Source organism: Rhipicephalus microplus, chromosome 2 (assembly GCF_043290135.1).
Source record: "Rhipicephalus microplus isolate Deutch F79 chromosome 2, USDA_Rmic, whole genome shotgun sequence".
NCBI classification, from domain to species: domain Eukaryota; kingdom Metazoa; phylum Arthropoda; class Arachnida; order Ixodida; family Ixodidae; genus Rhipicephalus; species Rhipicephalus microplus.
In genome coordinates, this window is record NC_134701.1 from 294,183,569 (window position 1) to 294,198,566 (window position 14,998).

At 43.0% G+C, this 14,998-nt stretch overlaps 1 protein-coding gene across 6 annotated transcripts in view; it reads left to right on the top strand.

The window, feature by feature from the left end:
* Window positions 1–14,998, top strand: part of LOC119178251 (multidrug resistance-associated protein 1) — a 303,221-nt gene that overhangs the window by 109,976 nt on the left and 178,247 nt on the right. For all 6 annotated transcript variants that reach the window (XM_037429456.2, XM_075882282.1, XM_075882283.1 and 3 more), the window contains exons 7-8: window positions 1,767–1,828; window positions 13,385–13,513. In XM_037429456.2, the coding sequence (XP_037285353.1) occupies window positions 1,767–1,828; window positions 13,385–13,513 (191 nt within the window). The remainder of the gene's footprint in view (window positions 1–1,766; window positions 1,829–13,384; window positions 13,514–14,998) is intronic.

Here is a 14,998-nt window from a genome sequence, read left to right on the forward strand (position 1 = left end):
GGTGCCATGAAGACAAGGTCTACGTCATGCTTTGAACCTATCCTCTTAAAGTTGTGTGAAATCGTGTGAATGTAGGGCATTATAACAAACTTGTTTGGCCTCTGTCGTGTTCATACGCTGGGTGAAGCCCCAATCTGTTTGAGAAGGGAGGATGCTATGGCAACTAGCAATGGGGAAAAAAAAACCCGAAGCTAAAAAGCGCAAAATCTGTTTGTCAAAGCTAAGTCTGATCTTACGGAGCTTGACTTGGTCAGAGCCAAGTTGAGGCATGAAGAAGCCATCCCCCCTTTTCACCAGTTTAGTATGGGAAGAGTCAAAGGGGGAATAGGTTTTTTTTTTTACTGTGGCATATACTCCAAGCAGATGTGGTTATCACAATTGAAAAACATTGCTGGATTGTATCGTTGCCGGGAAGTTCTATCGTGAATGATAATAAGGGTAAACACTGCTTGAAGCAGTTCAAGACACTGTCGGCGACATCTGCATGAACTGGCGTACCAACACATTCGCGCGCGATTGGGGGGCAAACCAATCTCACTTGTCATCCGGGAGATAGATATATATATATATATATATATATATATATATATATATATATATATATATATATATATATATATATATATATATATATATATATATATATATATATATATATAAAGGGGCCTTGTAACACTTTTTCAAGTAGCCATGGAGCCAGTAAACATGCTTGTTGCCTCACGAATTTACTGCCGCAAAGTTTCTAGAATCAGTCCAGTATGAGCGGAGTTTCAAAAATTTGTCGCACGCTGCAAATGCATTCTCTCTTCTCGTCTTGACAAAATAGCTGGAAGCTAAGCAGGGAGAAATGGCACGGCGAAAGAAAATACTCCACACACACCTCGTGACCTTGAGCACCTCTTTTTTTTTTATCTTCGAACACGCGGCTTTTCAGTGTGATCGCTCAGGTAGTCATGGACAAGCGGCAACCCCGGTAACGACGAGTGCACCATGCTCCTATCAGCCAATGCCTGTGACCAGAGCCGTACATTTTTTCTTGGCTGTGACAAGTGATTTTTGAGCTTGTAGTGTCATTTGCCGAGGAAAGAAATCAATTTTTAGCTTTGAAAATTTATTGTGAAATACAGGCCACGTGCTGCGCTACAATATTTGCCTCGCGTGTTTTTGGTAGCCTCAACTACCGATCAGCGACGTTTTCTGACCATGTTCAGTGAATGTTGCAGGACCCCTTAAATTTGAAGGGCGGTTTCACGGCAAAGCGAATTTTCTTTGGGGGGGGGGGGGGGGGTGCTTTCACTGCTCAGCACCCCTACATTGCAGTAAAATTACTTTTACAGGCAGCAACCTGCAGAATAATATACACCTATACGTTCATTGCAAATATTCCAAAGATATACGATAATTTAAATTTGAATCGAAGTGAATTCAAATACTAAACTATTCATTCGAATATTCGTACAAGCCTAGAATACACTTTCTCTGTGTGCAGAACGTTTCGGAAAAGAAGTCGGGCATGACAAAGCACGTTTTCCTATCTGACTTCTTTTCTGAAACATTATACGCACAAAGAAAGTATGTTGCTTTTAGACTGCAAGTATATTGCAACTAGATTGCAAAATATAGATGTTTTATCTCTTGGGCAAGGCTGCTAATTTTCTCTTTGATGCTTCCAGCTGTTAATCTCATTGACTGCGACTTGATGACATAGTTTTTTTGTTTATGTATGCTTTATTGGTCAGAGCTCTCATGTATGCTTTTGTGTGCAGCATCAATGTGTCTTGAAAGAGTGGACAATCATCCCCAGGATATTCTTTGCTCATATGTGGCGGTGAGTAGTTCTTTTTTTGTGGTTTGTTAGCAAAAAACATTGTGGGCATTGTTATTGGTCACACTTGTTCCTGGTAAAAGCATATTTGGCTGTGCTGCGATTGTATTTGTTTAGACCAGTGTCTGTGTGAAAGGCTCCCATGAGCAAGGCATTATGATCGTTTAATGGGAGCATCATTACAAAGGTCCAAGAGTTCATGAATGAGGGTGAAAAAAAATGTGAGTTTTATTCACACATTTAGCACTCAGTAAATCAAGTAAGAAACCCTTAACGGTTGCTTGTATGCGTGGACTGCTTAGAAGCCACCCTGACGACCCTTATGACCTGTCCCATACTTGCCCCTCTAACACCTGCAGGCACTGATGCCAAAAAAGGCCCTATACAAATTCACAATCAAGGCCAACTGCAATGAAATTGTGCTCACTTTGAAAAGCTGATTTGTAGGTAGTTTTGCTGTACTTAATGCGACCTGCCAAATTTTACTTTTAAAATGCGAGTAGATACCTAAGAAAAAATTTGCCAAGAATGCAATTTTTGATAATGGAACTAGAAAATACGTCATTATAGCCGGCCGAAAATGGCATAGACAGCAGCCTGTCAGATTAACTTACACAGGTGAATTGTCTGCTTTGTGCTCCGAAGTCTGCACTTCATAGCTGCGCCCCTGAGTTTTTCCTTTAAAGCGTAAGGAAAAAAAATGTGAATGTGCACCGTGAAAGAAACGCAGATAAATCATCATAAAAGGACGTTAAAACAGGTAATTTTGTTATAATAGGAGTATGTGCTTGAAGTGCTTTGAACTGAGCACTGTTTTTGTCAAGCTTCGTTGCTTTAAATACTTGCAAGTAGACGTGAGCTGATCAGATTTTTGTACTTTGATTACTTGTGCAAAGATGGCGCAACTAGTGTAACGCTTCCAGGAGCATCATTTTAGCAGTTCTGTCCTGGGAATAGTGTTGCGCTATAATTTAGTGAGCAGACCACACTAATGCGAGCATTGTAATTTATACTAAAGCTGTCTAATATGAATACTACCTCTCATCGCCTGCGCTTCTCATAGCGCTGGGGGGGGGGGGGGGGGAGGTTTCCTGCTGTTGTGTTTGCAGTGGCTGAATAAAGCACTGCATCAGAACTCAACATTCATTTCAGACAACGGTCGTGTTTATATTACTCATCTTTGAAATGTGCTGTGTAAAGCATCACGCTCTTCGATACCGCCTATTCCTTTCGCCTCACTGTAGAACCCACAGCTTTTATGACTCTACACTTTTCGGAAAAGCGTGAATATGTTTCAACATCCTACAGACCCGCATTTCAAACTACAAAAGAGTTAACTGTTCTGAATGACCCACTCGTCGAGGGGCATCGTACAGAAAAAGAAGGAATGCAGTTGCTAGGAGTTCCGTTCATGAGCCATAGGAAGCTGCGATTGATGTCATTTTTGTTTGTGTCCGATTTGCCAGGGCACACTGCTAGGGCTCCACCTCATTTGCAAGGTGACCATTAGTGCACCGAATATAAATAAGTATGCGATTGCAAGCTTTTTCACCATCATTATTTATTTATTTATTTATTTATTTTGAATATCTCAAAGGCCCCAGCTGGGGTATTACGTGAGGGATGGGTATTAATTACAGAATAAAAAAAGTGATTCGAGGGCAATCTTGAATTGATGCGGGTCGTAGTGGTGCATGGTAGTGGCAGGCAGACGATTCCAGTCCCGTGCGGTTGTCACAAAAAAGGAGCGAAGATGTGTGGTGCTTTGGGCTGGTGAAGGATACACTGCGCTTGAATGGTTTGTGCGGCTTGATGAGCGATGGACTGGCGGGATGGCTGGAACTTCGATGGGGGCATGATAAAATTTGTGAAAAAGGCGTAGTCGAGATATGTGATGTCGTAATTCTAGATTAGAAAGGTGAGCACGAGTTTTAAGTTTGGAAACACTGGAATTGTAGGTATATTCAGAGTAGATAAAACGTGCAGCACAGTTTTGAATCGATTCGAGAATGTTGGATAAGTGAGATTGGTGGGGATCCCAGACAGAACATGCATAGACAGAACCACGGGAATGACTTTTTTTCGCTTACGGTAATCGTGGGCACATGCTTGGTGAATAGATCTAACATTTTGTTTTCGAATAGCAGCCAATTAGCTTCGACCGGACGCTTTGAAAGGTCGATAAGAAAGAAAGCAGCGAATTGCTCGAGATCTGAGTTTATAGCAGAATAATTGCCTTTATCATACAGCGTTATATTTTTTGTTGTTTTTGTTTAATGGTGTAGTTTACAAGAATAGGACACATGGATTACCAAGTGTTCACTGAGTCCTGGTAGGAACGTCATCTGGGACACTTTCAGGCTCAGAAGTGAGAACAAGGTCAAGAATATGAAGGGAGTTATCACTGTCTCGCGTAGGTTCATCGACTAATTGCGTAAGTCCAAACGTTAGACATGAATTGATGAAATCGCTCTCTATACTGTTTTTGGAAGCAACACGTGCTAGGTTAGTCCAAGGTAATGCTGGGAAATTGAAGTAGCTTAAAAGCAGTATCGGAAAATTTCGATAAGATTCAGTTAAGGAGTGAATAGCCCCGTGGAATTCAGATACAAAAAGGGGGTCACTATCAGAGGGACAATAGCAAACACCGATTATTGGGGGGGGATAACAAGCATTACAAAGAACAAACATGATTTCTAAGCACGATAATGTCTTAATTTCGCTACACTGAAGATCTTTATGGCTACCTATTAGTACGCCGCCACCCCGTTTATTAGTACGATCACTTCGAAACACATCGAAATCTGGGAAAAGCCTTAGCAACTCAGTGTCGGTAATAGAAGGTTTAAGCCATGTCTCTGTAATCGCGAACAAATCGGAATCATTGCTTACCCAACGTATACTACGCCAATTCTGCCCAAGTGAAATTCTGTTGCAGTTGGCCGTCTGTAATGAGTTGAAGTATTACTCTATCCTATTGATACTTCTGGCTTCATTAATTTTCTTTACCAAAATAAATAAACTGAACTCACCATTCTTTTCAATTCTTATATATTCATTTTCAAAATGTTTTCAAAACTTTACTCATTTGATTATGGTTGAGAACCTTGGTTCTTTTTGCACTTTCCATTCCTTGCCTTTGGATGTTGTGTCCATACAAAAACCATTGCATTTATAGGGTGTCTACCAACTGGGAAAACTGGGAAATCTCAGGGATTTTGATTAGGCTGTAAAATCTTGGGAAGAACTCAGGGAATTAAGGCCTCTTTCGGGGATTACCAGCTGAAACTTCATTGAGGGAAGGAAAGTTGCGCTAATGCTGACTTTAATGCTGGCACCTTGTAAATGAAGACCATTAGTGCACCACTAAAATCCGCTTTTGGTTGTTATCGTATGCCACAAAACAAGTGCTTCATAAGGCGCGTGCATCGCCCTCGAACGAGGGAAGGCAGTCGCGCTGCCCGCGAGTTATCCTTCAAAGCACGCGCAACGAAAGAACAACCAATAAAGACAGTGCGAAAACGCGTCAGACACCAAGTGGCAGCACGTCTACCTCTTTACCACCTGGAAACAGCCACCAGCATTGCCTAGAAATACGTAGAAGGATCGAGAGAGAAAGAATGATGCTTTGGCTTGCGACACTACCGTTTGTGGGATGTTTCAGAGGAGATGGGAAGCGTCCGTATCTTTCGCTGTGCTGCACACAAGCGAAGCATCCGACTGACTGCTTCCCACCGCTGTACGCTTTTATAGTCTCACGCCTGGATTCCAGACAGTTCTGGAGCCTTCGCTTGCATGCAGCACAGCGGAGGCTACAAACACTTCCAGTTTTCTCTGGTAATTTCCGCCGACGGTGGCGTCACAAGTCGCGGCGTCATTCCTTCTCTCTCGATCCTTCTCTGTGTTTCTAGGCGATGCCGGAGGTTGTTTCCACATGGTAAGGAGGTTGACGCCCCTCTGCTCGATGTCTCTTGTCGTCGGGTCGTTGCGCATGCTGTAGTGTACACATATCCCGAAGGAGTACAGCCATTAGCGGGGGTCCAGCCTTAGTGAGCCGCAAGCCTGCGTTAACCGTCGCCTCTGCACACACGCGATCGGACAGCCATGACGCCGGGCGCATTGTGGTGAAAACACAGTACTGCTCTCAACAAGTCGCAACACTTCTTTGCATGTGGCAACACCAAAACGTAGTGCAGAGCCCGTTGCAAAAAAGGCAGCGGGAAAGCAAATAGGCTTATGCACACCACGGGCGAGACCTACTACACAGTTGTGCCACGAGCACACTCCGTGGGCAAAAGTGATTCATGGTGACACCAGGACAACAGGACCGGGTCGCTCAAGCAAGGGCAAAATTTGCTCGTGTTGGTTTCGAGTGGAACGGGTCGACATAGTACGACCACGTGCAAAGACGCGGCACAACTCTTTGGCCTAGCGTTCGAAAGGGGCAACGAAAGGTAAGCGTTTGCCACGGGCGCAAGGCGCCATTGGCAAAGTCTAAGCAAGCCCCAAAATGAAATGAGCCAATGAACTGGAAAGAAATACGGGCTCACCCTACGTCGTCCCGGAGAGATTTTGTGACTCGCTCCTGACGCGTGTGCGAAATGTCCTGAGAGACTCCGCGCACAGTGCCACAGACAACATCCGCTACCGGGTGAGGGAGGTCATTGTCGCTCCCGCTCTCCCACTGTGACAGACTGTGGAGGAGGGGAGAGTCATGTTCAGACATGAGAACACAAAAATAGGCGACAAACTCGCGCATTTGCGGCAGACTAGCCTCAATTCCCACAGCGCTTTGAAGGAGAACCCGCTGGCGGCGTGACTGCTTTCTGTCGTTCGAAGGCGGCGCTCGCACCTAATAGACCGCTCGTTTTGTGGCAATGACAGAGCTGCAAAGTGACGAACTGTCTCTCGTTTTTGTGTCATCAATCTAAACTGACTTTTTTTCAACACGGCAGCGGTGCTGTAGGCAACTTTCATTTGAAAAGTATGGCGGCATTCAAGTGTAGTTTCATCCAGGACTGGACGATTCCCGAACATCCCGAGTGTGCAGCTTGGATAAGGCCCCTTGAAAAGATTGTGAATGCGGCGTACTGTGTGTGTACAGAAAACAATTTTTATTTAGTAACATGGGAAAGAGAAACTTGTTGTGAGTGGAGCCGGGACACCCTCTGTATGTAGCATCATTTCTGACGCTGCTGGCAAGTGGACAGTCAATCGCCGGTGTGACCAAGATGGGGCCAGTGACGTCAGGATCTGCACAGCCTTCACCTGCTACAAGTACGCCTACAGACTTCCACCTCCCAAGTACATCAAAAGATTTGTTTCAATGTGACAAAGAGGTCATTAATGTAGAAGCCATTTGGTGCATCAATGCTGTCATCACGCACTCATCATTACGTGCTGTTGCAAAGTCAGCTTCTTCGTTTCCACTGATGTTTCCATCATCATCTAGAGCCTAGAAAATGCAACTTACATTTACACTGTTTACATTTACACTGCTTACATTTACACTGTTTACAATGAAGGGCTAAATTGAAATAGTGTAAATGTAAGCCAATGATGAACAAAATCAGGATTTTGGGCAGAAGCCAGGAAAAATTGTCACGTGAAATACTAGAAGCTTTTCACATATCAAAGAGTAGTGAAGCATGCTGCAGTGATAGCTCCGCGGCACTGTGCAGGAAGGAAGAAACTTTTTTGAAATCTTTTTTGTAATCTTGAATGATTAGTATGCGAAACTTATATTGAGTAATTCTGCATCAGTTTATTGAATTTTGTCATTTTTGTCAAACGTTTTTGTTAAAAGCTTTCAGCTTGACCATGTGACCGCATGAGTACATCTGGTGCCCAAGATAGACCTTGGCTTTGCCATAAAAAAATTCGCTCAGAAAGGCCTCAAAACTTTCTGACTATATTATTCTTCAGTTCAGAAGTGACTGTGCCTAATTTTTTAAGAATTGTGCCAAAAAAAAATTGTGGAAAGCTCGCTGCTGAAGTTCCAGTTGACGAGGGGCTCTTCATCTTTAAATCTTTCAAGCCCGCTGATTTCAGAGCTTGGAGGAAAGCATTTGACTGATGCCCTTGAAGTGTCAATGGAACACCATTGGATGACCGGAACAGAGACTGATCAGGCAGTGCGAACCTACAAGCGTGTATGTTCTTTGGCATCGCCGCAAGCAGCATTGAAAAATTTTGATAGGAGCACGGGTTGGATGGATGCTCTTTGGGTGCAAATTTGTGGTCCAAACAAAAAAATGCTCACTTTTGCCAAAATGATCCTCACCCTTTCGCACGGAAACACATCTGTCGAAAGGGGATTTTCTATCAACAAAGATTTCCTTGAATAAAATCTGAAGGAACAATCTCTGGTTGCCCAACGAATCGTCTTTGACACTGTGTCGTCAGTTGGAGGATTTTCCTGTGTGCAAATGACCAAGAAGATGTTTCAAATGAACTTTGGAAGGAAGAGCTGGAGAAGACTAAAACAGATAGGGCCGACGCGCTACGAAAGGAGCGTAAGAAGCATGCTGCCACTTCGCTGAAGAAGCTAGAGCTAAAAAAAAACAAAGTTTTGGTGGATGCCAAGAAGCAGGTTTCCCTCTTACAAACAGAAATTGAATCTCTAAGGCAGTTACACATATTGTGGTTGACTTGTACCAGGACTGTTGAATATGCCGCTGCTGAGACAGAATATTACTCGTGGCAGTGTTTGAATCTCAAGTTCATGAGGTAGCAATTATATGATGAAAGGTACATGTTCAAAAAGGGTTGCTCATGTTACACCTCCTTTACATCTTAATTGAATATTGCTCTCTCTCATTTCAATAGGTGTTGTCCCTATTTTCAAAAACTTTTATTTTGCTGCGCATTTAGTTTTTTACTAACTTTTCTTTTTTTGTGTTTGTGAAATAAATATTTGATTACCATTTGAAGAGGTCTAAGGGATTTTTTTTAAGTCCTAGAGGGCAGTTTTCTGTCCTGCGAAGTCTGCCGCATGGGAGCATTTTTGACCCTCCGTTTGAAATTTCGTGCCATAATTATGCATACTCGGTAGAAGGTGTTGCCACCTCCTAAAACTTGCAAGAGGCGTTTGGAGTTGGCACATGCCATCTTCGTGCTGAAATAAGCAAAACTGATTTCCAGCAACAGTACGTCGCGTAGTCGGCGGTAACTTCGATGGGCGATGCTCTGTCATGGTTTTGGTTTCCCTGCATGATCTCAACGGTTAGGTGCTGCGCAACATTTGGTTTTTATCTTTACCGGCACTCCTTTACAGGGGAGGGGGGGAAGAAGTCGATTTTCAACTTTATTGGGGCAGATTTTAGCTTGTTTATCATCCACACTCATGAGGTATTCTCCCTCTCCTTGATTATCCAGGTTACTGTGCCTAAGGCAGTTGCACGCGGAGTTGCCCCGTGTGTTCCAAGGCAGCTCATTGCTCCAAGAGAACAGACTTGTTTTATTTGTGCAGACTGCGAAAAGGCGCTGTGCATTGACCCGTGTTTCAAGGAATACCATGTTCTGAAATACTATAGGAGGTATTCACACGATGTCATTCGCAAGGGGTGCTCTCGCTGCAGCTGCCGTAGTGTGGTCATGCACAGTGGTCATGGTATGATAATCAAGGTTCTTGGCCACGCGGCGGTGTCGTCGATGCAAGTTGTGATAACTTTTCTCATCTATTTATATGAAATCAGAACATCATACAATGGATCGCTTAATGACCATGACAATGTTGGCTGGAGATAGATAAAGATTTAAACTTTTGCTGGCACCGCTGGGCAGAACTCTTTGAGCATCGCCTATGGTACAGTTTGCACCTATAAATGATGCTGACACCAAAATACTGTTCTTGATGTTTTTATAGATTTTTCTCGACTTTGCACATTTCGTACATTCGAAATTCGCATTAAAAGTGTTACACATGCTTACTAGACAGTGATAGCATTGGGTGGCACGGTACTTCCTTGTATTCACGTTGCAGAAAGTTATATTAAAAATGAGAGTAAAAGAACTTGAAGAATAAGAATGGGGTGGATCACATTCGACAAGCATTCTCAAGTCATGAATGGTAATCTGCCACCAACCCTCAAGAGGAAGGTATATAACAGCTTCAGCTTGCCGGTACTTACCTACGGAGCACAAACATGGAGGTTTACAAAGAGAGTTCAGCTTAAATTCAGGATGACGCAGTGAGAAATGGAAAAGAAAATAATAGGTGTAACATTAAGAGACAAGAAGAGAGCAGAGTGGGTCAGGGTACAAACGTCAGGGGTTGCGGATATCATAGTACGTTGAAATCAAGAAAAAGAAATGGACATGGGCCGGGCACGTAGCATGTAGGCAGGATAACTGCTGGTCATTAAGGGTAACTGGCTGGATTCCCAGAAAAGGCAAATGCACGAAGCGGAGACAGAAAGTTAGGTCAGACGACGAGATTAAAAAGTTTGCAGGTTTAACGTGGCAGCAGAAACGTGCCGCGCTGTACAAGCGCAGCACACTGTTGGAGTCGTCTTCAGGCCTAACTCCGCTGACGGTAAGGTGAATTTGAACTTTGTGGGCAAGAACAATGCGCTAGCGCGCTCGTCGCTACGTGCTTCTTCGCAAGCAACAAAGCCCATCGCTCGCCAGCTCCTCGGAACCGCAAACAGGCATTTTACACATCGGCATTGGACCCCACAGTCATGCTTGTCAGATCCCCCTTCTCCTCTACTTCCAAGGATTGCTTGGAATAGCGGCTAGCAGTCTCACGCGTCGCACTTGTGCCAGCACTTCATACTGAGCGCAGTGCACGCCGTTGTTTTGTCGTCATAGCTACACAGTTCGTGCATCATCGTGGAATGCCGCCGCCAAATGCGTTACGCGCCGACTGCACTGTTCACGCGTTCGCGCACTTTACGGTCATATGGAGAACTGCCGATAAGCTTTTGTGGTGCGATTTAGACTTGCTTGGAGTCATACTTGGTATAGCTAGGAGTGTCTATGAATGTTTTGAGACAATGAAAGCCTTGTAGATTAGCGTTTCCATGACCGGCCGTATGATGATGCGTTTCACGGCTGGAGTGGCAAAAAAGCATGTACACGAATTTTTATATGCTTGACTGGCGTCATTGAATAAACTGCTGAAAAATTCCTGTGCCACCAGTTTTCTGCCCATAACTGTTATTTAGAAAGAAAGCGAAGGCTGTCATGGTGTGAGCCATTTTTCTGGTGCATTAAACCTCTCTCTATATAAAGAAATGTTCTGTGATTATCTGTAATCAAGTATTTAATTACACAAGTGACAGCTTGAACGCAAGAAAAATGTGCAATCATTTAAGTATATGCCCTTATTCAATCCCAATTTTTTTCTTTAATGCTTATCACACCACTCTTTCATTCAGAGAACTTGGTTTGAAATCCATACTTGTTTTTTGTAGATGAATAAAGGAGGTTATGAATAAAAACAAAGGCAACAAAGGCACACTGGGCAGAGGCCACTTACTAAATATCACAAGACCAACAAAAGATTACAATTTTTAGGTGTTTTAGAGATGTAAAGAGGAGTTGACACTCTAAACGCAGTTTCCTCAATACTGTTGTTTTGGCGTTATGCTTAGCTCATGGAGCAGATATCTTGACAAGCACTTCAGAGATTTTGAGTCCATGTGTTTTGTAACGCTCCTTGAACGGTGCTTCAGGGGGCTGCGATCTCATTTTGTTTTTGTTTTTTTCATTTTACTCCTTCCAGAATTTTTCGTTGTGATTCTTGTTTGTAGTGCAATTCTGCTAATTGCAGTATCGCTGGAGAAAACGTTAACTACAAGTTTTAGTGTTGCAAAAAAATTATTTTGAAAACGCAGCTTGCTATATCATACATTTGGCTGTCCATGCAGTGATTACCGATTATTTATGTCATCGTATAAATCCTCCAGCCCCTCCACGAAATTTAATGAACTCTCATTAAGTTTTTTTGTGGTATCGCCTTTATATTAAACGGTAGCACTGTGAGGCCATTCTTTGTGTAAATTTTCATCAAGTTCCAACCTGTAACAAAAAAGTTTTGTTTTCAAAGGCGCGTCTCCCCTAAGGGCTTAACTCACGATAAGCTGAGCATGTTCTGGAGTTTCTTATTTGCTTAGAGAGGGGCACTTGGATGTAAAAACAGTGCAAAAATATAGAAAAGAACTGAAGAAGAGACTACAAGGCGCTTAACTTGCAACTAAATGCCTTAATGCGAGACTAAGAGAACACTTAGCCTCATTAAAGATTCCCGGTAGTTTGCACTTGCCAGCTCATTGCAGGGAGTGTGGTTGCCAGAAAAAGACTTTTTGTTTGGTCATCAAGACAACTTCACTGGAGTGGTGATGGAGGCTTTTTACATTCAAAGGGAGGGGAAAGGTGCATCAGTAAACTGTCTGTGGCCCTTGGTGAAAAGAAGGTTGCAGTGCTGCCATGTTAAAGCGATTATTAGTTTTTTATGGACTGCTGTGCATGTTATTGCCAATAGGTTTGTTCTTTGTCTTTTTTCTTGTGTGTTTACTCATATGTCACTTTTCATCATGAATAGGTGTTTTTTGTGCCCTATTCGGTCTGCTGTGCAGCTACCATAGTGTGCTTGGGACTAGGTCATCTGCTTAATAGATGTGTGTGTTCTTTCTAATAAATTTTAGTTGCGAGTTCAGCGCCTTGTAATTTTTTCTTCAGTCCTTGTCTATACTTTTGCGCTGTTTTTACATTCCAAGCACGAAACGCCAATTTTCATTTCTAGTTGAGGGGTACTCATTAGTGTGATAGCGTTAAAAAGCTCGTTTCGCAGAAATACCGACGTCGGCAGCTGCGAGCGAAAAATTATCCTTTTGTGTGTGACTGAAAAAAATCAAACAAGATGCAAATAAAATAATTAAAATTTTCAGGTTCGAGTGAGAATCGAACTCGGGCCGTTTGCACGTAAATCACGTGTTCTATTACTCAGCCACACATCTGCTTGAAAGTACAGTGAAAATAAGTTCCTTTGCTTTGAAACGCAGTGAAAGTAACTTTCCTGCTTTACTAACACACACACGTCTTGTATATGGGCCTCACAATACAATATCTATTATCGCAGTGATATTGCGTGGTACAAGTGTACATTGCCATCGGGTGTCAGAACATGTGATTATCATAATGACTTCAGGGTTTAAGTCGGCCACCAATTACAAAAGGCACACACGTTACTGTGCGTATTTCTTTAAGACCACGTAGTGGTTGCATAGAAAGTTCGAAAAGATATCCCACGCATAACTGCTAATGGTTTAAAGCACGCTCCCATTACACAGAAGGCAGCCATATGTGAAAGGCTCACTGACACAAGCCTCTTTCAACTTTATCATTTACATTGTAGTAATCCACAATTGGAACTTCTCCTGTAACATTATATAATAAAAAGTATGCACTAGGGGCTGGATAACGCTATTGCATTGAACTCTTAAAGGCAAAGCTCAAGGGTCCCACAATTTGTTTCATTTAAAATGTAATGTTTTTTAGCATGCTTCAGCATTTTTGGGAATTTGTACCTCTGGCTGTGTTGTGATGTTACAGGATTGTCATGCTTGGATATCATGGAAAATTAGATGTGTCTACACTGCATCAGCTTTGCACGGACCTGACATGTGCTACTACGTTTATAGAGTTCCACAAGGCAGCATTCATGAAGCCACGGCCGCTCAGGTAAGTGCTTTTAGTATGGCACAACTTATTGCTTCCTGTTTCTTATTGATGAATTTACTTTGGAATGCCTGAATTGCACAGCTAGTGTGCAGTGTGGACAAACTTTATTGCAATACTCATGCCTAGTATATTGCGCATGGTTGATGCAGTGCTAATGACAGGAACATAACAACAGAGTGCATAAGATCAGTGCTGTCTCACAACTGAAAGACTTATGCAGATCTTTCAAGTGACTCAGCGTTTCATTCTACTCCAAATATAGTATTTTGCGCACACTTATTCTTATATTTCTTTGTGTTAGAGTCAAGAGTGGTTGTAATAGCTCAGCTGTATGTGCAGACTCTTTGTTGATGTGATTGAAAGTTTGGAATGAGAAGCAAAAGCTCAACGAAAAGAGGCGCAGTTGCTGCGCTTCATGAGCAGTCAGATTTGCACGCAATTGGATTCTCGATTGGCGGGTGCATAGCAAGTGCAAAGTTAACTTCACTGGCGAAGCAAGCTTGATTTGTTGGACTTGCTACACCTTGGCACATGATGTGGTGCCCACAGCACTTGTGCATTGGTTCCCCAAGCATTCGTAAGAGGTCCTCTGCGGACTGCTAATTGTATGGTGCGGTGTTCAAGGTGGAAAGGGTTGACTCTTCAGATTATATTGGAAAATTCCAAAGCAAGGTAATTACACCAGATGCTCTAACCTTCTAACAGCGGAGTTGTTTGTGCCAGCCATCAAAACTATAGTGTGTGCAGTGTGTACAAAAAACTGTTATCACAGATGGGTATGTTCCACAGAAATTAGCCAAACGTTCTCCTCACCACTGTTTCATTAAAAATGGAGAAGGCTGTAGACAGGCAGCAAAGGCCAATTGACCATAGGAAGTGACTCAGTGATAAGCATCATGGCCGTCTGTTTCAAATTTGCTGAAGTATCTGCACAGAGTGCTTCATTGGTACTCACAAGAGAATGCTAGGGAATGGTGAGGACCCTGGAGTGATGGAATGACGAGCCTGTAGATCGGTCTAATGGCGAGTTTCTGTCTCTGCAGTTTGGGCGTCCATGTTGTGGCATAACTTGAAGCTTTCTGTGCTGTCCAGAAATCTGTAAAGCCTAACAACAACCAAGAAACAATATAGGATCACTTGGTTGATGCCTAGCGACAACCTAGAAGCAACTAGATTAGGCTTCAGAATCGTCTAGCTTCGCGGTTTCAGGCCTTGTGCAACACGGGCGAGCTTCGCTGCTTTTTCTTGTTCTTGAGCTTGAGCAGCTGTTGGAGTTTGCTGTGCTTTGCATCAACCGATGGACTCGTCATTAGTGTGCAATTCAAAGTGCTGTCAATGGCATCTTAATGTTCATTATCCAGCACCTCATATGGGGCAATACATTCAAGAGAATGTTCATCCGCAGCTCGCATGTCGTAAATGCAATTGCTGGTGTGCATCAGTGAGTCCAAACCTTGCATTATGAAGCTTCGAAACTAAGAGCTC